Source organism: Pleuronectes platessa, chromosome 9, assembly GCF_947347685.1.
Source record: "Pleuronectes platessa chromosome 9, fPlePla1.1, whole genome shotgun sequence".
Taxonomy (NCBI): Eukaryota; Metazoa; Chordata; class Actinopteri; order Pleuronectiformes; family Pleuronectidae; genus Pleuronectes; species Pleuronectes platessa.
Window position 1 is genome coordinate 11,640,282 of NC_070634.1, and position 25,986 is coordinate 11,666,267.

Consider the following 25,986-nt stretch of genomic DNA (forward strand, 5'->3'; position numbering starts at 1 on the left):
CATAGCCTTATTTTCCGAGCCCCATCCTGCACACACAAGGCCGTCATAAAGAAAACAACGCAGCCTATGAAAAAGAACAACAAGGCTTTCCAATTCTCCGCCTCTACCTCCCCCCTCTCCTCTCCTCCTGCTGTAGTCTCCTTCATTCCTTGGCCAAAGGTATTCCCTGATGGCCAGCCATTTCAGAGAGCAGCTCAGCCTGATCATACAGCGAACTAATGAATTGAAAAATGAATCGATGCAGACAGAGAGAGCGGGGCCTTGACCCCTCCTGAAGGTGAAACTCAAGATGCTCGGCAGTAGATACTCAGGTCTTCCGGGCCCAGGTCTATATTTTTTTGCACAGATGTTGGAGGCCTGTGGGGAGACGTGTCGTTGTTCCTCTCAGCCTGAGCCTGAGATTCTGTGTCTCTCTGACCAAACAGCAGGGGCGAGTGAGATGTCTGGACACGCTTTTTTTGTTCTGCTGGGAGCTCTTCCTCTGATCAATAACTGAGAACCCAGCGACGACCACAACACGATCGGGATTCCAGCCAACTGCATTACAGCTGCATATGATAAAGCAGAATGTAAGAGGAGCACATGGAACCCAGTGGAGATGGGGACACAAAGACCTCAGTACTACTACAACTACTACAGCAGCAGCAGCAGCAGCAGCACACCTCTCCCTCCCCAGGTCCTGCAACAGTGCAACAGTGCCCCCTGCTGTCGGTAGCAGACACCTGTGTCCGGCAGAGCGAGGGGGGTTCACAGTGGAGGAGAGGGAGGGAGGGACGAGCCACTAGATGCTGAGGAGAAGTCATGGCACAACACATTCAGGCCCTCACAGCTCTTTGAAGGCAGATCAATAGCTAACCATTATCCTATTGTTGTTCCTCATCCGACCAGCACTGGTGAAGCCGGAGGAGGGGGATGGTTAAAACCGGACGCTGAAATCACAAGGATTTAGCAAAAAAGGCAGGGATTTATTAAACCAATCCAAATCGTACAGAATCGTCTACACAACACAAACAGAAAAAAACACAAAGAGGGGATAGAGAAGTACAACAGGAGCAGTGATGAAAGGCTCATCGAGTGGAGGTTTAATTTGCATTATTTACTTGTTCATTCTTCCACTTCAATCTCATCTGTTTGCAAAAAAAAGGAGGCTCTCAACAAAAAGTGATCCAAACCAAATCTCCTGGTTACTCACGGTCAGTCGCTGTAACCACCACACTCCGCTGACAAAATGCTACAATAATTAGTGCCAATGCTTTACTGCCTTAATGCAAATCAGAGAATATGGTACTAGGGTTCACACACGGCTATACAATGCGCCCCGTGGATGACGGGAGGTGTGTGCCGTAGCCAACCAACAATCAGCTTTTAACTGAATCAAAATATACTTTTTTAGTAAAAGAAAGAAAAAAAAGAATCAGATTTTAAGGCATACAATAACCAAACCTCAAACGACAAAGATACCACACACATAGTATGTGTTACAAACAAAATGTCTCCAACACATACACTGGACACATTTTGAAGCAGAAGTAAAGATGACTCATTCTATCTTTGGTTCTCTACCTCCTCTCCCCTCTTACCCCCATTGCCCCCTCTCTCTCTATCTCTCTCCCTCTTTCGCTCTCTCTCTCTTCCTCTCTATATTGATGCGGGTATTTAATTAGTACCATAGACACAAAGTTTCTATTTCTTGTTACTATTGTGCTCTGTTGTGCATAAGTAAGGCACCTTGTTGATAAATCAAAAACAAAAAAATGAAGGACTTTTCAAAAGGAAAAAAAGGAGGGATGCAAGGACTGGACGAAGGACGTATGTTTTTTTTTTGCATTCTGTGTGAATATGGACTCGGAGAAGACATTTACCGTGAGAAAGAGAAAAAAAAGAAAAACAGGGAGCTGCTGAAGAGAAGAATAAATGACGGGACGCTTTCTCCTCTTCTGGCATTTCTGTCAGAACTGTACTCTCAGCCCCCTTTAAGCTGAGCCCCAAGAACGGGGTAAAACAGAAAGGGGGGGGGGAGATGAAACAACGACCTCCAAACGTCCTGGCTGATTCAATGTGTTTTATTGGAGGGTGGGTGCGCGGGGGGGGTCAAAGCCCAGGACTCAATAGTTATCTGTATGGTCTTAAGATGCAACTGTAGCATTTCCAACAATGTAGTCAGATTAGCGGTGCAGATTAGATAAGAGATGGGTCATTGAAGAGGAGCCGGTCAGGACGTACCACCTAACTTCACGTTGCTGTAAGCAGTGGGTTAAAAGACGCCAAAGGAAGATGAGCTAAAATCAAGTTTGTGGTATACAGTTCGGTGAGCCTATAGCTAGATTCAGCTCTAGGTGTTAAGGCCGACAAAATGGCATTTGTTTGTAGTGAGAACCAATGTGGCTACCTCACTAAGCTGAGTGGTTTGTGAAACCGCCACTAATACCAAAGATACTGCAGCCTACCGGTCCCAAGCTGCCTAGGGGGACACATACAAAAACCAAATAACTAGGAGAGCTCCCCCCCTCGTCCCATCTTAGCCCAACACCATCACTTGCACACATTATACACACACACACGCATGCATTTACATACATGTCAGTAGTAACAGCGCAGTCGGACTGCATCGTGCCACATAGGAGGAGGTGGCCGCCTTGCAGACAGAGTTGAGTGCCTTTTCCCTTCAACCACGGGTGGGACTGCACTGGACACACACACACACAAATGCATGCATAAAGCTACACAACCATTTACAAACATGCACTCACACACAGACAATGCACCCATAATTGGATGGACAGAGAGGAGGCTGGGTGTGTGTGGGGGGCACAACGAGAGGGACACAGAGTGGGGGCTGTGTCAGCATTTTCTCCCATATTGACTTTCCATCTTGATACACTAGAATACAAGCACTTTATCATGTAGAAAGTCTATAAAACATTTTCTATACACTATTTATTTGAAACAAAATTATATGTTTACTCCTGAATCTGTCAGAGTCTTTGTTACTGTATCGTTGATCTTCTAGGAGCTCACAGCCTTTGTGTGTACTTTATTTTGTACTTTTCCTTTTCCTCACTCTGCCTCGTGCGCTTTTACTCTCGGCCACTTTGCCTCCCTCACATCAGAGATATTTTTGTGTAACAGAGAAAGAGGGGGGTAAAAAGGCAGAGGCTCGAAGCGCTCAGAGGGCTGTAGTTGTAAAAAAAAAACAAAAAAAAAAAAAAACAAAAAAACAACAACAACACACCACTGAATATCTCTTTCTCTCGCTCCACAGCGTGCAAGCACAGAGGCTGCACTAGGAAAAGTGTGGAAGACTCACTGACAGTATATATAGACACAATCCCCCCCCCCCCCCCCCCTCCACCTTCTGTCCAATCGACCTCTCCCCCTGGCTAGTGCTAAGACCCGGTAGGCGTGTGTTGACAATTAATTCTGAAATACCTCAAAAACCTTTCATGTAAACTTTATGTAATTTAAAACTGAAAAATAATAACTGCTAATGATAAACGATGATTATGAAACTATGATACTATGATAGTTAGTTTTGGAACTTGTGACTTGAAGCTTTATACTGTTAAAATTCCTTTTTATTCGTTCGCTCATTTTCTCTCGTACGTTTCTCTTTCGTTAGTTTTTTGCTACGGCATGTACTTACTGTTTTTTCATAAAGGAAAAAAGACATTGTGAATGTTTCTGTGGAGGGGTAACAAGAGAAAAGAGCAAGAAGAGAAGGCTAGAGTAGAGAGAGAGGGATGAGAGCTACTCACTTTAGTTTACTTCAAAAGCTCTTTCATAGGCAGGTACATTTAAACGGAAAATGTAGAAAAAAAGGGAAATTAATGAGAAAAATATGATTTGGGCTGGATTTTAAACCAAAAATTGATGTTAAACCAAAGGAGGGATGACCTTTTACTCATCATTAGCTGTCTTCTGCCTTTAAGTTGTCTTTTCTCTGAAAAAAAATAATATTTCACTGTTACTTTTGAAGGTTCCTGGGTGTGTTCAAGTGCTCCTGATGTTCTTAGAATATTAAAGACCAGCACCTCCTGTTGAAAAGAAGGTGCGCTTTTTTTTTCTTTTGTGCATGGATATTGTATAACTGTATAGAAACCAACAGGAATGACCTGTGATTTTTGTGGGGAGGAGGAAAAGGATGGAAAGACTCGGGAGTGGGTGGAGAAAGGGTGGGGGATATTTTGGTTATCGAAACAAAAACAAAAAAACTGGGGTGGGAGGATTTGGGTTTTAGGCGTTGGCAGGGTCCTTGTTTTTAGATTTTTTCCGTCACTGTTGGATTCACTGGTTGTGTGCATGTGTTGTTGCAACCCTTCCCCTTCCCCCCCATGTTTCTTTGATGTATATAAATCCAGACAGTAGGGGGCAGTGTGTGCTGGGGGAGGTCAAACTCCTCTCCTCCCAATCAATAGCATCCAATCTTCATTCCTCGGCTTGAGGTCCTCACTCGGGTCCTGAACTGTGTGTCTTGCTTTTCCAAAGACAGGCTGTTTACTTGGAGTTAATCAGAGGGACACACACAGACCCGAGCGGCCTTGAATATACCTGTGTCTGTCTACATGCTTTTCTTCAATCTGTGTATGTGTGTTCATTTGTACCTATGTGGAAGACAAGTGTTTTCTTTCTCTTTTTTTTTTTCAATGCTCCTTTACTATGGGTTGCAATATTTGTCATGCGAAAAATTTGAAACCATTTCTTACTGACTGACCGACCAAGCGACCACAGTGCCACTCGGCAAACCGATCGTCCCGCCATGCAGAAATGTCGTCAGCATTTACTGTCAAACAGCATATGTGTGTGTGAGTGTCATTTCGCACGCGGGGTGGAAACGGGTCGCCGGTGGGGCTGATGTAGACGACCCCCAGTCACACTGTGCTCTCCCTCTTCTGTTACCTGTTAATCAATCAGAACCAAGTGTCTTTGTGATGGTAGAAGACAATCAGTTTCAAAACAAGAAAAAAGGTAGAAAGAGAGGGCAGGCCAGTGGGGAGGAGGATGGGGAGGACGGAAGAACACACAGAAAAGAAGAAAAAAAAAATCAAGGGAAAAGAGGCTTTCTGAACCGTGACGAGCTGTAGTGCCTGGCTGCCGAGCGACTGCCCCCCCACCACCCCTCCTTCTCCCTCTCCGACACGTCCATGTGTCACTCCATCACGTCCAAATCGGACCACACTCCAACATGAAACTCATTACACATTTTAAACTCACTCCCTCCTCACCCCATCCTGTCCCTTTTCACCTCTCCTGCCAGCATGTAGTGCAACCATCACCCCATCCCCCCCCCCCCCCCCCAAAAAACCAACGTGTGGTGCAAAGACCACCTTTTTCATCAACCCGCCATGATTTTCCTGCTAAATCTACTGATGATGTAACCAGCCGCGAGGAATAAAAAAAAAATGGCTCCGGTTGGTGGCTTTTGCACAGAGAACTATGCAAACACCTGGCCCCCCCAATCTTAATCGTTGCTGCTGGGTCAGAGTGTACAACCCCTCAACCCCCTACACCTCCCCTCAACAGTTAGACACTCATACGTCAACCTCATGGTTCATGGACCCTTGCCCCCCCAACCCCCCACCCCACCCCACCCCACCCTCAAACTCCCTTTTCCATGAACCCAGATCCGGCAGACAAACCTCCAGTCACTCAGGGTACAATAGAGAGCGACTGGGGGGGAAGAAGAGCACTACAGCACCCCCCCCCCCCCCCCACACACACACACACATGTTTCACTAGACACATACAGCTTTACACGAATGCCCCAAACTGCCACTAACATCAAAATGGAGTCCATGTTGACGTTTGCAAGCTGCTCCTCCCCCCCGCTCATGGCTCCATCGCTCTACAATGTTTGACCGTCTTTGTCCCCAGAGCCAAGGAAGGGCCACAATCAATGCAAAGACGCTTACATTGTAATTGCTTAAGTTTACAAAGTCGTCTGGAGATGGTGGCTTATATTGCACTCGGACAGACAGACAGACACACACAAACAGACACAGGCACATGCTGGAGAGGGTGAGTCTGCCTTTTGAGAGTGTTTGCTGAAACCAAAGATGAAATCAGAGGTATGACAATCTGGCTACCAAACCTGGAAGACAATGTTCAGCTTTCTGGGCTGCTGCTCTACGGGTGCTGCGGTTTTTTTAACGGCCCTGTGGACATTCTGCCTATTGCACTTAAACACACACGTAACATGACATACATTCTCACGCACGCACACACCGCCGCCCACGCAGAAATGAGGGATAAGCCCACTCACGACGTCAGGTCAGAGAGCCTCTTTTCCCTCCTCCCACTGCAGAAGCCGGAGAGCCTGTGGAGGACTTTTGGTTTCACACTAGCTGAGACTTTTTGAGAAGGAAAAAAATCTGAGTAATAACTGTTACAGAAAAATAAAAACTTAAAAGGATAATATGGGTAAAAATTGCGTGTTTTGAAATAAATTAACAAATAAAACAATTGTAAAACAAAGCGGTGCAGTCGGTTTATTGTGTTGACTTCGATCTTTAATAAAAGAATCCCCTGTGACCCCAGATGGAAATTTGATTTTTACCACAATAGTCTTATAGATCAATAAGTATGATATTTATACAGAGGTAAGGTGTCTGTACATACAGCCTGTATGTAAAGGTAATAAACTAGATATGTGGTACATAATGGATTTGTTTATATTATTTACTTTATTGGATAGCAGTAGCTGTACATATTTGCTAAAAAAAAAAGGATAAATATGGAAGGTACAAAACATCTTCAATTATATGTTCCACAGACAATCTATAAAGTCACATATTTTCCCAATGAAAAGTTACATTGAAGTGCTAGTATAGTCCTTTGTGTGAGTTTGGCCCTGTGAGTAGGGCAGGTTATTACTGGCGGTCACCTTCTCATCCACCGGCGGTGCTGTGCTGCGGATGCAGGTCCCGGAGCTGATGAGGCGTCCAGGCCCGGCTCCCTGAGAGAGGGCGTAGGAGGAGCGGCGGAGGGACGTGGCCCTCCTGAAATGTGTCTTCAGCTGCGTCGGCTGGAGGGACACACTGTGGACCTGCACCAAAACCAGTTGAGAGGGACATCAGTGACCATGAACCCATTAGAATGTTTGTACAGCATGAAAAAGAGTCTGAATAAGTTGGTGTATTGGAAACAACATCCAAAAAATGATATCATATAGAGCATAGACTGTATATAAAGATGGACGACATGACAGCCAAATCATATTCATTGCCCCCTGGTGACTGGCTGCGTAGTGCGCGTCAAATAAGATGGTTTCTGTCATTTTATGTAGTCCTTATCTCACACAATTTTTTTATCAAATGTTCTATTCCTGGTCAGTTTGGTTTTATTTAGTTATTCGATGTTATAAAAACAGGGTGAAACATCTTGATTGACAGCTGACAGCTACCGACGCGTTGGTCGAACACTTGTATCAGCGGCAACTCAATACGACAACCCCCCCCCCACTACAAACACAGTTACTCAGACTCCGGCTCCAAATTACATCAGAAGCACAAGATGGCAGTACAAGTGTCCAGGATATGTTTGTATAACGGGAGGACGTGTAGAGGCATCGTCCATTCATTCAAATTCATCTTCTCTTTTATATATATATGTTAAACATTAACACAAAGAATGAATCGATATGGAAGGTTAAATGTTTCATTTGTAATTGTTATTTCTCACGATCTTTACCCAAAAATTCCCATTGTCAAAGTCTGTTGTTTCTCCTTCAACATGGAATCAACCCATCCCAGAGTGGCTCCATCTTTGGGCCACTCCAGAATATTTGTGTATGATTTGCATCTGTTGTGATATTTGAACATTTACATGCACGTGTCAACAACAAGATACAGCCGCAAGCAAGGACTTCTGTCAGAATGGACTCAACCTGACAATTATCACTGACAAAAATACTGAAAATATTAAGTAACCAATGAGAACAGCCGAGTGACATGGCCAGACAGAATTGTATGAACCTTAAATAGTTTGGAAATAGTCTTAGAGGGATGAATGACCTGTTGAGTGCTTATGTATCATACAGATTGATATTTCTATTAACATCAAAGCAAACTATAACCTTTTAACCCCCTTTCTTCTTGTCTCAGTTGTGTTTTTTCTCCCTCCATGCTGATCTCTCACCTTATGTTTATCATGGGCCGTTTGGATGACACAGAGAGCGTGAGCGGTAAACGAGGGCAAAACAGCCGTCCAGGCAGTGAGCAGAGCTGTGAGCCACACAACTGGATCGATGAAGGCCTTTTCAGACGCGCCTGATGAAAATCACACGCAGAGCAAATTAAACTTGTTCGCAGACATGTCAGATCACTCACCTCATCAGATCAAAGGAAAACCACATTAAATTATCAGTGAAAACAACATTTCATGCTGTTTCCCTGTGTTTTAATCTGTGTTCTTCAAATATTGGTCGTCTCTATTTGAATCGAATCCAGCACTTGGTGCAGTAATGGGATTCTCAAATGGCCACAGCCAGGAGAGGCATGAATCAGATATGATTAAAGAGCAGAGCTATGATAAGCAGAGACGTGTACCAATAAAAAAGTAGTCGCTGGGCGATCTCTGAAACAGGAATCTGCTCTGGGTCATCCTGGTGACGATGAAGTACAGCACCAAAGAGACACCCACAGATGCGATACTGATCTTCGTCCAGTATCTGGTCATCAGCATGATCTGAGAAACAGAAACCCGAATTACAAGAACATGGTACATGTGGATATATCTGCACAGTGACAATCAGGACGAAAGGGTTCAAATACATTTGTCGGATGTGATTATGGGATAGTTTGATGAACAATATTTTCTGAAATTAAAAAAACTTAAAAATACTTTTCAGTGTTACAAACTTTTAACAGTTTCCCGTAGAGCTCTTGGTTTAACTGTAGAATGTAGACAGATGGACGACATGACTGCTACCAAAAGGTAATGCCAACGCTTCTTGATCATCCCCTGGTGACTCCCTGCAGTACAGGTCATAAACCCTACCTCCTCCACGTTAGCAGATGGAACATGGCCTAAAGGAAAATGTCAACGTTCAGAATAAATAAAAGTATCTAATGTAATGTCTACCAATAACTTTAGTTTTAATTACTTATTGGATGAAACGTCATGATGAGAGCTGAGACTGATTTGCAATTTGTCCTCAACACTTTGGCTCCATCCCTCTATCGCTACCCTGCAAGACGGCAGCGCTCGTATCTCAGATATTTTTGAATGATTTCCGGATGGTGGAAACAAATTGGAGATACGATGTCCATCTTTATACACAGTCTATTGTAATAATAACAGTAAATGTAAATCTTACATTTGAATATTTCCTGTGTGGAAATTGTCTGAAGAAAACTGTAGGACTGAGCAGGAGGTTAAGGCCAAAAAACGGAGAGAAAAGCTGTGTAACATTCCTGAGCACATATAGGTAGCTAGAGAGCAGGCCATATAAATAATTAAAGAAAGAAATCTTGTGCTCTTGCAGTTTTCACCACCTGTCCTTCCCTTCTTTGCAAATTCAAATAAACCGATTACCGATTTGTCTCTTCTTTTATCAGACCTGGGTCATACTGATGGACATTGTTTAGAATTTGATTATCAATTGTCCAACAGGGGATTAACACCTGGGCCACACAACATCCAAACATGTACTTTTGAATTACAAAACAAGTTCAAAAAAACATTTTAAGCAAGAACGCATTTAAAAGGAAAGAAAATAGCTTTGCTTGTTGTGAAACCTAAGCAACACCCCTCCAATGTTACTCCACTTGGTACCTTCCCCCAGGAACACCTGTTCATTAGTCAATCGCAGCCATACGAGCGGGTTTGACACTTCCGGGTTTAAACTGTATAACAGACTTAGGTCACAGGCGAAACTGAACGGAAACAATAGTTTTTTCTCTCTCGATAAACACCTTAAATAAGCGATATAGAGATGTGCAGTATCAAGGATGGCCTCTGTATCTTTTGTATAATACTATCTATGCTTTTGTTAACACTATGAATCCACAGAATCCACACAATGTTTTAATGGCATCAGCGAAACAGGTACTCAAACAATGGGAAATACCAACACATCAACAAAGCAGATCATGATAAAAATCATCTCGCGAGGGGGGGGGGGGGTAAATATTCAGTCTCTGAGAGTGAGCAAGCCACCTGCCTGAGTCAGTGGCTGCTCTTTATTATCAGATGTGCCACCTACCAGAATTTAAACCTCCCAGAGAAACACCTAGGTCCTTCCCCAGAGTCCATTCTGATTACTTCAAGTATACCTTGTATTCACTGTTCAGGCTAACACGACCATGCTGTGGTGACATACTGTATATGACACGATACTTATGTTTGACTTGATCCTGACCTCAATTGTGGCAGTGAACGTGGCTGCCATGGAGACAGTGACGGACATGGTCTGGTAGTCAAAGGCTGTGTTGTAGAAAACTCCAAGCGGGATGAAGAAGAAAACTAACGAAGAGTAGACGGCATGGAGGAGCGTCAAGCAAATGATCAGAGGGCTGGAGAGCTCCTGTCTCTGTCCTGACTTGTACACCTCCGGCCACTTCAGGCTGATCTCTGCAGTCACGTCCTGTGACACACATGGAGAGGCAGCGGAAATATTAGGACAGAAATCTTTATTTGAGTAATCCGCTGAAAACAACCTCATTCTCACCTGCTCAAATAAGGCCAGACACATAATTGGGTTAGCTGTGTACAAGACTGTGTACATTGCGATGAACCATGTCTCATACAGAGTCTACAAGAGAAAAACAGACAGTTCAATAAAAGCAAGTAATCATTTCAATTCATAGACTGTAAGGCTCTGCAATCTATGTGTGACTAACCTGAGCACTGAAGCCATTGAAGAAGCCAAACCATATGTGCACAAGAGCAAAGCTACAGGTCTTGAACAGGAAGTAGCGCAGGAAGATGGAAATGCGCCTGTATGACCAGCGCCCGTGGATCAGGAGCAGCCTCTGCAGGAACCTGAACTGGGACAAAGCAAAGTCTGCGCTCTGCACCGCCTGACCTCCTTCCACTCCGGCCAGTCCCACACCCACATGAGCCGCTGGTGGATGGTACAAGACAGAAGAGAAAAGTACAAAAGTGAACAGAAGACACTGATCTGTAGTTTTGGTCTGCAGTAAACATGTTCTCTGCCATCGTTCCGTGTTGCCTGACTTACTCTTGATCATGTTTACGTCATTGGCACCGTCCCCGATGGCCATGGTGACTGAGCTGGTGTGTTTCCTGACCAACGTGACGATGTCCGCCTTCTGTCCGGGGGTCACACGGCAGCACAGCACCGACTGACACTGTTCTGCCACACTCATGAACGTGGACCCCCATTCTGGTCTCTTATCGAACTCTGCCTAGAAGGGAAACATCATCAATTAGCTCAGTACTGATTATATTTGCATTAAACAAGCCTAACTTTCGATGGGTAGAGGAGTTGTAATCGTAATCTGTCCTGTTGTTTCTGTGTAATCTTGCTTACAAACCAACAAACCGACACAGGTAATATACAATTTGCTTCATGAGGGCTGTTGCATCAGATTGGATCATCAGAGACAAAACTAGAAGGAAAACGAACGCACAAACTTCATCAGAATTTGAGTCCAATAACTTGCTCAGTTCCAATTGGTGCAGGGAGCTGTTAACTGTCATCTTTTTCCAGCAGAGCCAGTAACTTCAAACCAATGAGAAAAGCCTGGAGAATAGCATTTTGCATAGTGTATACCAGATACTTTTAGAGAAACACCAGTACATGTCTGAACGCTTCATGTACAATAAACTACTACAATCTAAACAGCGGAGGCTTGTTTTTCTGGTTTCAGCAGACCTCACCAAGGCTCACCAACAACACATGTTTCAGGAGTCCGACAAAAATATGATGACAGCTATTCAGCCATTTGCAAACATAGGTGATCTGTGTTTACCAGCTCAGGTCCAGTGAGGACCACAGCAGTCTTCGCCCCAGCCGTCTTCGTGTCTATAGCCCACAGCTCCATCTGCCTGCTCTTGAAGAAATTGGCCCCTGGGTCTGGGGCCTGGAGTATCTGCCTGCAGGGGAAAACACACAGATCAATGACAGGGTGTGTTACTGGGTGAGTGTGCGTGTTTGTGTATTTTTTATCATCGCTAACCTCAGCTCCTGCCATTCCAGTAATCTGGTATCAGGATCTAGTAGTTTGCAAGAATATGCGATATTCACAGCAGTCTCTGCAGGAAAGAGAGAAACCACAGCGGAACTTAGTTTTCATATAGCTGCCATTCCTCCTCCTCCTGCTACAGTATGTAACAATACCTTTTTTATCCCCAGTTAGTACCCATACTTTGAGCCCAGCCTGTTGGAGAAGAGCAATGGTCTCAGGGACGCCCTCCTGCAGCCGGTCCTCGATAGCTGTCACCCCCAGGAGCTTCGAAACATGACAGTTAACAGGATTCTATTTTCTTCAAGAACAACTTTTTCTCTTTTTAAGAAACTTAATTCAGGGAAGCATAAAGGACAGAAATCCTTAGACACAAGCTTGATTTAAAATGGTTGTCTGCACGGGCCGTGCCGTGTCAATGATAGGCTATCCCACGCTAAACAGAGGATTGACAATAAACATATAAAATCACACAGAGGAGCAGCCCACCTGCATCTCCTGCTCCATCTCATCATACAGCTTTTCCAGCACGGCGTCACGGTCACAGGTCGCCATGGCAGCAGACCGGGCCAGAGTTTTACTCCATTGCATCCACAACGCCTCGGGAACAGATCGAACCGCAACACACAACGTCCTCAGACAGGCCTGAGAAAACAGCTGACAGGAGATACGTTAACTGGTTATTTGATTGGCTGCACATTATTTACTGAGTGGTCTGTCAGGCACAAGTGAAGCATCGACAGAGAAAACCCCGGATATGCATTTTAGTACATGCATGCACGCCTCAACTATAGTCTCAGAAGGGAAGGACTAATGTGGAGATAACTTGTCTAATATTTTCTTTCAACTGATCTTTGACTTCCCTCAAAACTGTGATCAGACAGTTTACATTGGATTTCTGTAACTTCAAATTAAATTCAAGACATTTTAAGACCCAAGTTAATATCAATATGTCACGTACGATAGACATGAAGAAATATCAGAATCCCGCAATATTTTAGTCTTCCCGATAATTGAAGATAAGGTTAAGTAGCCATATAAGATAAGATAAGATAAGATTTCATCAATCTCCAACGAAATTCTTGTGCCAGCCAGCTTGCTCCGGGATTACAGCACAGAAAAATATAGTAGAATAGACTATAAACAATAAGTCTAAAATATAAGTGAGGAAAAAGCAAAAGTTAAAGTGTACTATAAATGAAATCAAATTAAGAGAGATAAACTAATACTTAATTATAGTGGGAGTAAATAGATATAAAATAATAACGGAGTAAGGGATATTGCACATGATATTAAAATTGAAATATTGCACATTATATTGAAATGTATTGAAATAAAAATACCGCCCATAAAATAGAACATATTAAAGATGATATTGCATCAATATGATGATGAAGAGAATAATCCTCAGAAAACAGAGTTATCTCTGAAACTAGAGATAGAGACAGTATCCTGTCTTGTCCACAGCCGAGCTGAGTGTTTGCATCATTTTCACATTGGTCTAATTTTTTGTTTTATTACAGCATGCTGATATTTGTATCATCGAAAAATAACAACAACCCACAGAGACTTTACAAATCAAACATTCCTCCAAAATATTTATCTTAGAAAACGTATTCAAAGCACAATGAAAGTAGCCCTTAATATATATTTTTATATAAATACACATATTTAAGACTGGTTCATAATATTTACACCTATCCTTAAAATGTCACAAATTCAATTAAAGGAATTTCAGGCCTTAAAAAGTAATAATCATTAATCATCAGTCTTAATTATGTTAATGATTAGTGTTTGTTTAACTGATTAGCTCAATGTTAATAAACTACGAACAAGACCAACATGAAAATGAAACAAACTCAGTGTACAATAGACTTGGCTGTGAGAAAGACAATAGGCACCTATACTGTCTCTGTCTGTAGTTTGTGAGATAATGTTGTGTTTCGAGGGTTATTATCTACTCAGCTACTTCACCTTTATTTCAGTTATGGGGAACTGTAAGTAACTCTGGGACTCTGACATTCCTTCACAACTGTTGTACTTGACATGGGTCCTAAATGTCTTTCACTATGTTTTAAAAAAGTCTTGAAATTAACTTGAAACCTGCAGAAAGCCTGAATGTCAAGCTCCAGCCAGCAGGCACTTAGCTTTGTTCAAAGAGCGGAAACAAGGGAATCAGCTTAGTTCAAAGGTAACAACAGTCCTGCTCCTACCAGCACCTTAAAAGTTTACTGATTTATACACTTTATCTTGTTTGCTAAACCCTTAAAGAAAGACTGTAAAAATGGTAAACTACTGTGTGTAGGGCTATGTCTCGACCAGGCCAAAGGGCAGTGCACATCCATCAACAAGACTTTAGTTTGACAAGAACTGTAATGTTGAACTGCTTAACACTCAAATGTGGACCAAAAATACCCTGACATTGTGCCATAGAAATAGTAGGGCTCAATAGGTGTACTGTGCAGCCCACACTACTGGTTCAGAAGCAACTCCAGTTCACCTCAAGCGCTCTTTCAGTCCATTCTTGATACGGCGAGTCCTTCTGCAGTCTCTCCAAGATCACTATGTCCGCCCCTTTACAGTACAGCTTTAACCCACCCTCTGGCTCCCGAACTGGAAAGAAACACAAAACCAGTATGGATTGATTTATTCAGGGAAGAAAGTGACAAAGTAGAAGATAGTGCAAGTATAAAACAAAACATTGGAAGGTTGAGGATATTTTGTTGGACTGTGTTTAGAGGACAACTCTCACCCAGTACAGACATGCATCTCCTCTTGCTGGTGAAGTCCAACAGCGCCAGCAGCTGGTACTGTCGAGTGACCCCGAGCTCAGAGACTTTCATAAAGTCTCTGGTCCGAGAGAGAAAGACCCAGCCCAGCTCCCTGGCTGCACCGACAAGAGTCTCCTCGTCCGGGGATGCAGACTGGTAAACCGGAGACTCTGCAGGAATAAAGTGGGGACACAAGGTGGAAGTGAACACTTTGTCCGGCAGGAAGGATCCATTGTTTCTGTCAGTAACTTTATTCCTTCATCAGTGGCTTGTTGGGAGAAACATAATTCTGAGAAAATGTAATCTCCTTCCAAATTTAGTTGAAACTGGGCCCAGTGGTGTGTGAGATAACATGGATTTATAATAATTTGACCTGTAACTGTAGAAGTCCCAGCAGACCAGTCAGTATAATACAAGAACAAAATGGAAACAAGAGTCACATGCAATAGAGATTTCATGAATTAGCCGACCGGTGGTGTCGGCTATCGCCTGAGGTTTTGACTATTTCATCGAATGAGGACAACAACTCAGTGACCTCCACGGGGGATTTTATGTTTTTGTCTGCATTTGTTAGTTAGTTTGCAGGATTATTCAAAAACTACTGGACGGATTTATCACAATTGTTGAAGGAAGGATGCTAGAGATGAAACGGTATGTAAATTTAGTGGCAGGATAATAATCAACAAAATGATCATCAGTAATCGCAGTATTATGGCAGTGTTGTTAAAATGTGCTGTAAGTGTTAAACAATTATTCATGAACAATATAGTTTTATATTGACATAATATATATATATATATATATTCAATCAAAATAATGATAGTAAATTCATTATTTATCGCAGGTCTACAACTTGTTAAATTGAGTTCAGATGTCGACCCCAAATGTCAGAGTCTGGGAAAAAATATGCAACGTGGTAACAGTGGATGTTAGCATTTGTTAGCTATATATTCAAAGTTTACTAACAGTTCTCCTCCTGTTACAGCCCCCACCTGCCTGCTGCTCCTTCTGCCATGTTTTTATAACACACAACACAACACTTGCTTGTACTTTGAAACATTGTGAGGACCTTCATCGGCATAATGTGTTCCATAGCTCCTGACATCTGACCTTAACCATCACAACTAAATGCCCAACCATAACCGTTAAAAAAAAATGTCCTCAATCTGTATAGTCTTTACTCTAAAGGTTTGTCACAAACATATAAGATCGAGTACACACACACACACACACACACACACACACACACACACACACACACACACACACACACACACACACACACACACACTAACTAACTAACTCACCTTCCTTCCACTCTGTCATGACAGTGTGACACAGAGACAGTGCAGTGAGGAATTGCCTGCTGAGCGGACACTGCTCAACTCTGAGCTTCTCCACCAGGCTCGGAGCGGACATGCACAGACCACCGCACGAGAACGGGTTCCAGCTCAAGTCCATGGGCTGCAAAAGAATAACAACAGGCATATAAGCATGAACATCTCCAATCTGAAGGAAGATTAGATGAAGAAAGGGGCAAATTTGAGAGGAAAAATATTGTACCTTCACATCCTCTGCTCTGATTGATGCATCACCTGTGAACGTAAGTAAATTATTGTACTGGTGAAAAAGGATTTAACATGGAAAGCAAAGAAAAGAAAGACAGAGTGACAGACAGACAGACAGACAGACAGACAGACAGACAGACAGACAGACAGACAGACAGACAGGGGGTCTCAAGCAGGAAATGGCTCAGACACACGACATATGGTTGATGTGATTCAGACATGGTTTCAGTTACAGTTGGTCTTCTGTGGGCTGCTGTTAAATATTTAGTAGACAGACTCGTGTCTGTTGAATCTGAACACGTTAAGTGTCTCCTGTTGTCCCTCTCTTGAGGAAAGAGTTTCATCTGTGGTTTGTGTCAGGCCACAACCCCAGAGGGATCTTTGCTCCACTGTCAGCCGGAGGGGAAACTCTGCATGTGCTTCATGAATTAATACTGCATGAAGAAAATCACATGCATGTTCAACAGGAGGAAATCTTTGAACGTCACACATTCTTGATTAGACACAATCAGGTGCCAAACGAAGACTTGAGTTAACAAATATCTGAGCGTCTCACTGACACATGTTTTTTTTTAAAGGACCCATTCCTTAGAGCTTTAAAACTTTTGTTGTTATCAAGTAAAATATTTCTTTTTTTTATCCCAGGAGCAAAATGTTCAGCCTCTGTCATTCTGCTCCCTGTCAGAGTTTCGATCTGCAGTATTAAGAAATTATAAAGAAAAATGTTTTTCTATTGAATTGAGCAAGTAACTGTTATATTATTATATATCTCTGATTAATATGACTGTTTTAAACATACATATATATAGAAGTTATATACATATATATAATTTCTTATTTGATTACATCTGGCCTGGGACCACAGAGGGAAATTTGCCTTTTGGCTTACTGCCATATTTATTGCGTTTTTATTGATATACACTGTCCCTGAAATATAATTATAATAAATGATTAGAAATAAATGTTATAATATAATAACTGTCACAGGGTTTCTAATTCGAAGGTTTTCGACTCGGCCAAGGTGCTTATGTTTTAATTGCTGTTTGTTTATTGCTTGCTGGAGGGTTAGGGTCAGATTTTCTTGAAACTCGGTGGAAGGTTGGGCAAAAATGGAAAGGATTCCATTAAGGGGTCAGAATATTTGTTTCCTCTCCCTCAACATGCTTGGGATTTTCTCATGTTATAACACAGAGATCGTTATGAAAACATTTCAGTCACATGAACCATGCTCAAATCTGCGAACAGGTGTAATTTGAAGCAGATCCAGATAGTGATCCTGATGTTCTCATACTTGTTTATTTAACGTGGTAATAAACTGGCCAATCAGCCTTAGTGGAGGTATGCTCTCTCGGCGTGCCCTTCTAGTTTTCAAAGTAGGAAGAGTGAAGTGATGTTATCCGTCTCAACTTTACAGTCAACCATGGCTATTTCTTGACATAACAATTAAATACATTACGAAAAGAGGCATTTTGAGTGCATGTTCCATTCTTAACTTTATGTACATCCTGTTGAAACTGTATTCTTGTGTAAATCTAAAGAGGCACTCGGAAGGCAAGTATAACACCCTATCTCACCATATGAAAGAAAGAGACCCTTTTAAGTTTCCATAAAATCGGTTCAGTAGTTTTTGTGTAACCCTGCACATCTTGTTGGCGGATGTAATAAAAGAGCAGAGCGACGAGGAGAAAAAAGGTATTTGTTTTTTTATGAGAGGGTGAGGTTGTTGAAAAACCATGGTGGTTGAAACTTCTATCTCTGCCAGCCTGTACACTGTGAGGTCAGGCACTTTGTTTCGAGCTGATTATGGGTTGGTGTTTTCTTAAATTAAAATTTCTTATAGAAAATTTACTTCTGTATGTAAATGAGTATTATAACGACCATTATGTCGTTGTTACCGTAGATCTGCCCAGCTACGAAGCACTGTCTGAAGAGCAGACGGTTCTGAGTTAGCGTCCCGGTTTTGTCGCTCAGCAGGTATTCCACTTGGCCGAGCTCCTCGTTCAGCGAGGTGTTCCTGGCCTGGGCTGGTCTGTTCGCCTCCTGCCAGTACATCTCTATATCCCAGCCAATAAAGTAGCTGTGGACCGTGTGGATCAGCTCAAACCTGTGGACACACGGGCATGGAAAACAAGGCAGTGAACACACAAACACAAGTGCGTGCATTAGGTTTAGGACAAAATATCGATATGGCAATATATCATCATCCTGACTCATTCGACTATCGATAAGCCACCAGCAAATTTTTATATTTACTAATCATTTTTATATTTTTATATACATATCTAGTGTGTGTTTTGCCAGTTTATGGTTATTACATTGGAACGATGGCACATGTGGACATTGACGAGTAACAGTGTGTTTGTGTTTGAGACTGTAAAACTGACACCAAATTGCAATGAACTAATTCACAAATCCTGCACTAAACACTTAGACCGATGTTGTGATGTATCGTGATACGATATCTATTATCGCAGAATGGCTGTATCGCGATTTGATCCTAATCGCAAAAGGTATTCTATCGTATTGTATTGTGTATCGTATCATAAGTTACACTGCGATCCCCACCCCTTGCATGCATAGCGGATTGTGGAGTATTGAAGATGTAACTAACGAGATGTAGAGGGCTATGGGCATAGCTGGGCTGAGCAGGATGATGTAGCTCCAGTAAGCGAGGAACCCGGTGTAGACTGGATTGCCGTTAGCCAACAGAACATTTGAGTGGCCCGTGACCCGACTTGAAAACACACCACTGCCGATGGCGAGAAGCAGAGCTGTCAGCAGCAAAGTCACGACTATCTGAAAACCCAGAATAAAGAGTAACACAGTGTATATGAACAGCTCACTGCAGCGCTTCACGGCCGTATTCCCTCTCGTCTTTCACTCACTCACCCCGATCACCACGAAGTTGAAAACTTTCTCAGTTTGCGTCGTCTTCACTCTAAGTTTTCCGAAGTTCTTCAGGATCTTGGTGTCCGTGCCTGGTACAGAACAAGATTGCTATTAGATGTGGGGAGGCCATCCTGCAGCCAGAGGGCGAGAGTTTGTGTTCCAGTGTCAGCGTGCATCTGCACATGTGTCCTTGAGCAGGATGCTGAATCCCTATATCAGCTCTGGGGGTGTGTGACCCCGCTGCTGAGAGGTCAGAGGAAAGAGAGAGTCTCCCTTGCGGGGATCAATAAAGTACTACACTAGGTTTTCTTGTGGTGTTGTCTCTGTATCTCGTAGGCTGCCAGAAGAAAACAAGCCGAGGGTGTGAAAATGACAAAACTGAGAATGTGTCACATCGTCAAACTGTTCAAGTACTGAAAACTGACTCAAACTGATGATAACATGTCAACCTCGTTCAAACTTCATTTAAAGTAAGCTCAGTCAAGTGTGTGTGTGAGTGTGTGTGTGTGTGTTTGTGTGTGTGTGTGTGTGCATGCGTTCGTGTGTGTGTGTGAGGAAGGTAAAGAGTTATAATCAGGCTAAACTGGGGTCAGACGTTTCTCTTATGAATGGTCTAACCCATCTCTGGAAGAATTTGATCTATTGATCTGCTTCACCAGAACTGAAAGGGTCACAGCAGTGACACCTCAGCCTGGTTCGGTAATATCCGATCAATGATCACTTAAAGGAGGGGAGGGGCCTGTAATCAGACAGACGAAAGCAGGTCCACTCCTGCAAGAGTGAAGTACTGTCCATTATTAGCAGTATAATGTATTCCACATAATAAAATGTGTCATTGAAGGGGGTGGAGGCCAGAGTAGGAGGTGAATGGATGGTGGAAACAGAGTATTTTATTTCTTTAATACACACGTCTCTGGAGCGTTGGCGGTCGGAGGGATTATGTTTTGGGGTTGTAGGTCCGTTCGTCCAATTCTTTTGAACATGGTCTTAAGAACGTCTAGAGGGAATTTCTTCAAATTTAGGTCAAATGTTCACTTGGACTCAGAGAAGAACTGATTTGCTTTTAGTGGTTGAGAGTCGAAGGTCAAGGTCTCACTGAACCAATGTTCTTGTGAACGCGATAGCTCAAGCACGTCTTGAGGGTATTTCTTCAAATTTTCCAATTGGGCTCACAGATGAAGAGATTATGTTTTAATGGTCAAACGTCAAGTTCACAATGACCTCATGATGTTGTAAACATTGCATTTTTGGAACACCCAAGGAAATCTGGCTCAAACATTCACTCAGACTGAAGGATGACCAGATTAGAATTTGATGGTCAAAGGTCAAGGTAAGTGTGACCTCACAAAAACACAATTTTCCTCATGAACATATTAACTTTACCATGACCTTGAATCCCTTCAAGTCAAAAGAAATGTTTTTGGCCTCTTGAACCAGAAATCTCAAGTCTGCTTGTATGGAATTTTGACCAGTTGTCACTTGGACTCAAAGATTAATTGATTAGATTACGGTGGTCAAAGGTCACGCTCGCCCCATATGTGTGTAGAAATAATTTTTATGTTGAGAGACTGCAGTGTTATATAACCACAGAGCTGTCTCAGCCTTGAACCGAACAGGCCAGATCGAGTGTGGCTCGTATTCACTCTATGAACAAAAATGGTCTCATCCTTCCACTATCCACCATTTCTTGAGCATATTTACTCCTAATAAATGATTCTATATGTACCAGTGTATATGGTCAGGCCATAAGCGACCTCTGTGTTGCGTAGGACTGTTCCCCGTAGGAGGATGTGCTCGCTCTCCAGCAGATGACACTCTCCCCGCCAGTGCAGCTCTCCTCTGAAGGTGTACAGGCGATTGTTGGGCTCCTCACACAGCACGACACCTGTGAAATCAGACGTTATTTCCCTTATTAGGGCCCGAGCACCGAATGGTGAGAGGCCCTATTGAATCTGTAAGGATTTTTATTATTATTATTATTATTATTTCCCTTTGGGGGGCTTTTTCAGGGTCTAGACATGCTCAAAAAGTTATGAAACTTTGCAGGAAATTCAAGGTCTGCGGATATTTTAGTATTCTGGAGTAATTGGAATTGGGCGTGGCAAAATGTCTCTACAGCGCCCCCTGGAACCAGCCCCTAGGTTTCCACATAACGGATTTTCATCAAAATCTGGATATAGGTGTATCGTGACCAGTCATGAAAAAAAGTCTCATGGAGCATTATGAAAAACGCAACAGGAAGTCCGCCATTTTGCTTTTAGTGGCCATTTTGGCAATATCCCACATTTTTACTTTTACGTACTTGTCCCAGGGCTTTCATCAGATCAACTTCAAATTCAGATGAGTGTCATCACAACAAGATGGAGATAAAAAATGATTGAGGGATTTTTTTTTTATCACACCGTGTGACCGTGGCATGGCGTTAAAAATTGGTTACACACCATCAAAACACGGGCATCTGTATCTCGGACATACATGTTCCAATCAAGTCCAAACTAGACATGTAAGACAATAGTCCCCGCTTGATGACATCTATGCATAAATGATGACTTAAAACCGCAGCGCCCCCTGGTGGCAACAGGAAATGTCTTGTTTTTTGCTTGTCTTACACTTGGATGAATTTCTCCTCATCCACTGACCTCAACCATGTCAAACTGTATCAAATGGGTCCCAAGACAGTGACAATGAAGACATAAGATTACCGTGACTTTTCGTCAAACGCCATATGAATGGCGTGGCATTAAAGTTCATCAACTCGCCGTGAAACACGAAATTGCTGTAACTTCAGTGTTCATGATTCTATCTCTCTCAAACTACATGTGTGTAACAACAGCCCCCCCCTGAAGATATTCATATGGTTTTAAGAAATGGGCGTGGCAAAAAAACTGACCAGCGCCCCCTATAGGGCAACCCCGGCACTACGATGGCCGACATTTATACAAATCTATCGGGACATGTGTCGTTTCATAACAAACAAAAAAATATCTTGGATAGGTATGCTTGACCAAACAGGGAGGCCGCCATTTTGGATTAAGTGGCCATTTTTTTTCCATATTCCACATTTTTACTTGATGCACTTGTCCCAGGGCTTTCATCAGATTAACTTCAAATTAAGATCAGTGCCATCACAACAAGATGGAGATAAAAAGTGATTAAGAGATTGACCTTTCGTCACACCGTGTGACCGTGGCGTGGCGTCTTGAGTTTGATTAAACGCCATCAAAACACGAGGTTCTGTATCTCGGACATACATTGTCCAATCGAGTCCAAACTAGACATGCAAGACAAGAGTTCCGGCTTGATGACATCTACACAGAAATTATGACTTGAAATCACAGCGCCCCCTGGTGGCAACATGAATTGACATGTTTTATTCTTTGATGAACTGCTCCTGACTGCTTTAAGATATACAGCTCAAATGAGCTCAGTCAAGTCATTGAATCAAGGTCAGAATTGTGACATTTCCTCAAACCATTTAAACATTGAGGTGCGGCGAAGGATCATCCTTCGCCAAAGGACACGATGTTTTCATAAGTCCACTGTGCATTGTCCTATCACTACCAAACTTCTGTCACATGATAAGAGTACAAGCCTGAACAGCTCTATGTGTCAATATTTCCTCAGTGTCATAGCGCCACCTACTGATTATCCATGAAACAGGAAGTACTTTGTTAATCCACACTGCCTTATCCAACCGGCTCCAAACTTCTGACCTATGATCACAATCCTGATCTGAACAGCTCCATATATAAACATTAGTTCAGGGTCATAGCGCCACCTACTGATCAGTGTGAAAATTACATTGTGGTAAAATTTTCCAATTGACACGAAACTGCTCACGCTACATCAGAGCGGCTACTTGAACAGATCTATAAGTCTGTGTGTAATAATAGTGATGGCGCCACCTACTGGCAAACCTACTGCCGCAGAGCGCAAAACGCATGCAACGTGGAGAAGTGCATGCTCGATCGATGATGTGCGCTTGGTCATCGATCGCTCTCTCCACCGACCGCAACAGGCTTCAACGTGCGGGTGCTCGGGCCCGCAAGTGCTACAACGTAGCCCTAGTTTCTATTGTACTTTAAAATGAGCATATGTGGAATCTGCATTCTTAATAGAAAACACCACCATCGAATGCGGCAAGGGTTTCCTCTACGGGGTGAGAGGTCAGCTCAGAGTGTGTGGCGCCGGCCGCCTGCCGGTACTTGAGGTTGGTCTCACTGTGCAGGGAAGAAACAACTGTCAATTCAATGAACCCACAAAACAGATACAGCACTGAAAAGACAAGGCAAGTTTGAATAATTACACAAAGAGTCTTGTATTCTTAATTTACGGTTTTAAAAGCAAAATTTGATGTTTTCTATCAAGTTTAACAATCGAGAGAAATAATTAATTAAGACCTTTTACCTCTTAAAAATAAAGGCTCATATAACTGTCTTGACCGTGCAACAAACCAAATCATCGTTACGGTAAAAAGACAAAATGACAATTCACAAACTGACACCAATCTTTCACTGATCACGTTTGTTCCCTTGAGGATTACACTGATCAAGTTTCTGCATTGAGACCCAAGAACTGTAGACCTCAGGCAGCCAACATAGTATCACCAATATAATCACTTCTTAAAACATATACATTTTTGTGCTATTATTTTTAACTATAATATATTTTAATTGTGTGACATTTCAAATCGAGAATAAAATTAAGACTGCATTAACATTTATTGTATAATCTTTTTTTATCTGTTTTATTGCCAAAATGACATTGTATAGTTAATACAATCATATAAATAACTTATAGTCTTTATAAGATGAATCAAATTCAAAATTGATTGTCAAACAAATTTCAGCAGAATGAGGCATTAATCAGAGTGAACCGACTGATACAGCCGACTGTGAGGCTTACCCGTCGATGTCCGCCGTCTCCACATAACACAAACTGTGAGGCTCTGAGCTGTAGAGGAGGAGAAGGTCTGCCTGTGAGGAAAGGAAGTAAATGGGAGCCGAGTAGGACAAACTAACAGTTAATTGATCAGACACTTTGTTTTCCTTCTTGTCTTTGTAAATTAAGCGTCTTACTGGGATGACTTGGTCTCTGTGGATCCGCAGCACGTCTCCCACACACAGGTCCTTCCACTGTGCCGACTGGAAACTGATGCATAGAACAGATGAGCAGTATTTACATTTGAAAATAAAAGGTAATATTTGCTTGTCTCTAAAAGCATAATTACTCTACAAGCACAACACGCTCGACTTGAAATTGATCAGATTTATCAATTTATTAGAGACAAAGACACAAATAAAATATCTCCCCCACCAGAATTTAAAATGGTGGACTAAACGTCCCCTAAATTGGACAAACACTATTCAACGTCGATGTAAATCACAAGTTATAAATGAGACGATGTGATGTGGAAGGTTTGATTTTATCAGTAATGACAGAGGCATTACAACCATAACAAAATCCTGGTTGTAGTGACAAAGGCAAAGCAGACCTATATTTACATATATTCAAAGAGCTGATGTTTCCGCCCCTGTCCGTTTATAAGTTAGTTTTATTTTCAGTAGAATTAAGAAAAAACTACAGCGCAGATTTACATAAAACTTTGTGGGAGGATGAGACAAGGTCCAAGAGAGAACCAATCAAATTTGGGCCTGGATCGAATCCAGGATTTTTTTTAATCACATTTCCTTTTAGCACTTTCTTTAACATTGTGAGACTTTTTTTTTTTTTTAGTTTTTCACTAATTCTCTGACACAGAATAATTCATGGATCTGGATGAAAAAAGCAAACTCTCTTTGTCTGATATTATGAAAACAATCCACTTCCCGTGCAGTTACAGCACAGTGGAAGGTAGTGTATAAATTCCTCTCTGTAAATGTCAGCTCAAAGGAAAACATCAGAAATCAAGCACAGTCAGAAACACAATGGAGTAAATATATGTAAATATGTCATCAGGAAACTGGTCATTGTGCAGACAATCCGAAACAGTGTGTTATTGTCCTGCTTTATTGCACAAAGGGACCATCTAGGGATTCTCTCATTCACACTTCATTAGAGCTTCATTAGAGGGCCGTTTTAGATGGAAACTGCACCGAGTCCTGAGAGAATAAAACACTGTCTTTGTCCTCACCTCTGGGAGATGAGTATGTCACAGGGTCGGGAGTTAATCTGAGAGTCACTGCGTCTCCTTGCCTGGACAAGGGATGGAGGGAGAAGAGAGGGAGACAGACCCATGGAAAGAGGGAGAAGGAGAGAAGGAGATGGATTAAGCAGTGTGTCGAGGATGGAGGAGGAATGAGAGTGATAGACAGGGAGCGTGTGAGAGGGAGAGAGGGTGGCCGTGAAAGGTTGGACAGGAGAGAGGAGAGAGGAGTAACGCCATTACGGGGCTCCACAGTGACACCAGCTGGGAGATTTACACCCTCACCTAAATGATTAGTCAATAGAGAGGGGTCAAGCAAGCGTTTCACCCAGAGCTGTTAACGACCGTAACTCAGTGATGCACTTAACCAGAGAATTCTCCATGCAAAACATCACGCCTGCATTTAAAAGGAAAAGCTTTAATGATAGCAGGGAAAATTAATGCTGCTGGGATGACTGGTTTTGTCA

General features: G+C 42.4%; 1 protein-coding gene across 1 annotated transcript in view; it reads right to left on the minus strand.

Moving 5' to 3' along the window:
- Nucleotides 1–6,527: 6,527 nt before the first annotated feature.
- atp8b3 (ATPase phospholipid transporting 8B3) overlaps nt 6,528–25,986 on the minus strand; it is a 44,400-nt gene continuing 24,941 nt past the window's right edge. Inside the window, exons 9-31 of the mRNA XM_053431481.1 lie at nt 25,508–25,569; nt 24,453–24,525; nt 24,280–24,350; nt 23,503–23,594; nt 21,101–21,259; nt 19,375–19,463; nt 19,097–19,281; nt 18,381–18,589; nt 16,481–16,512; nt 16,225–16,381; nt 14,899–15,087; nt 14,647–14,759; nt 12,636–12,803; nt 12,302–12,413; nt 12,141–12,216; nt 11,934–12,057; nt 11,180–11,366; nt 10,839–11,062; nt 10,667–10,750; nt 10,358–10,582; nt 8,544–8,682; nt 8,134–8,264; nt 6,528–7,042 (exon numbers count right to left, since the gene is read on the minus strand). Coding sequence (XP_053287456.1) covers nt 6,806–7,042; nt 8,134–8,264; nt 8,544–8,682; nt 10,358–10,582; nt 10,667–10,750; nt 10,839–11,062; nt 11,180–11,366; nt 11,934–12,057; nt 12,141–12,216; nt 12,302–12,413; nt 12,636–12,803; nt 14,647–14,759; nt 14,899–15,087; nt 16,225–16,381; nt 16,481–16,512; nt 18,381–18,589; nt 19,097–19,281; nt 19,375–19,463; nt 21,101–21,259; nt 23,503–23,594; nt 24,280–24,350; nt 24,453–24,525; nt 25,508–25,569 — 3,138 coding nt within the window. The 3' untranslated portion in view covers nt 6,528–6,805. The remainder of the gene's footprint in view (nt 7,043–8,133; nt 8,265–8,543; nt 8,683–10,357; nt 10,583–10,666; nt 10,751–10,838; nt 11,063–11,179; nt 11,367–11,933; nt 12,058–12,140; nt 12,217–12,301; nt 12,414–12,635; nt 12,804–14,646; nt 14,760–14,898; nt 15,088–16,224; nt 16,382–16,480; nt 16,513–18,380; nt 18,590–19,096; nt 19,282–19,374; nt 19,464–21,100; nt 21,260–23,502; nt 23,595–24,279; nt 24,351–24,452; nt 24,526–25,507; nt 25,570–25,986) is intronic.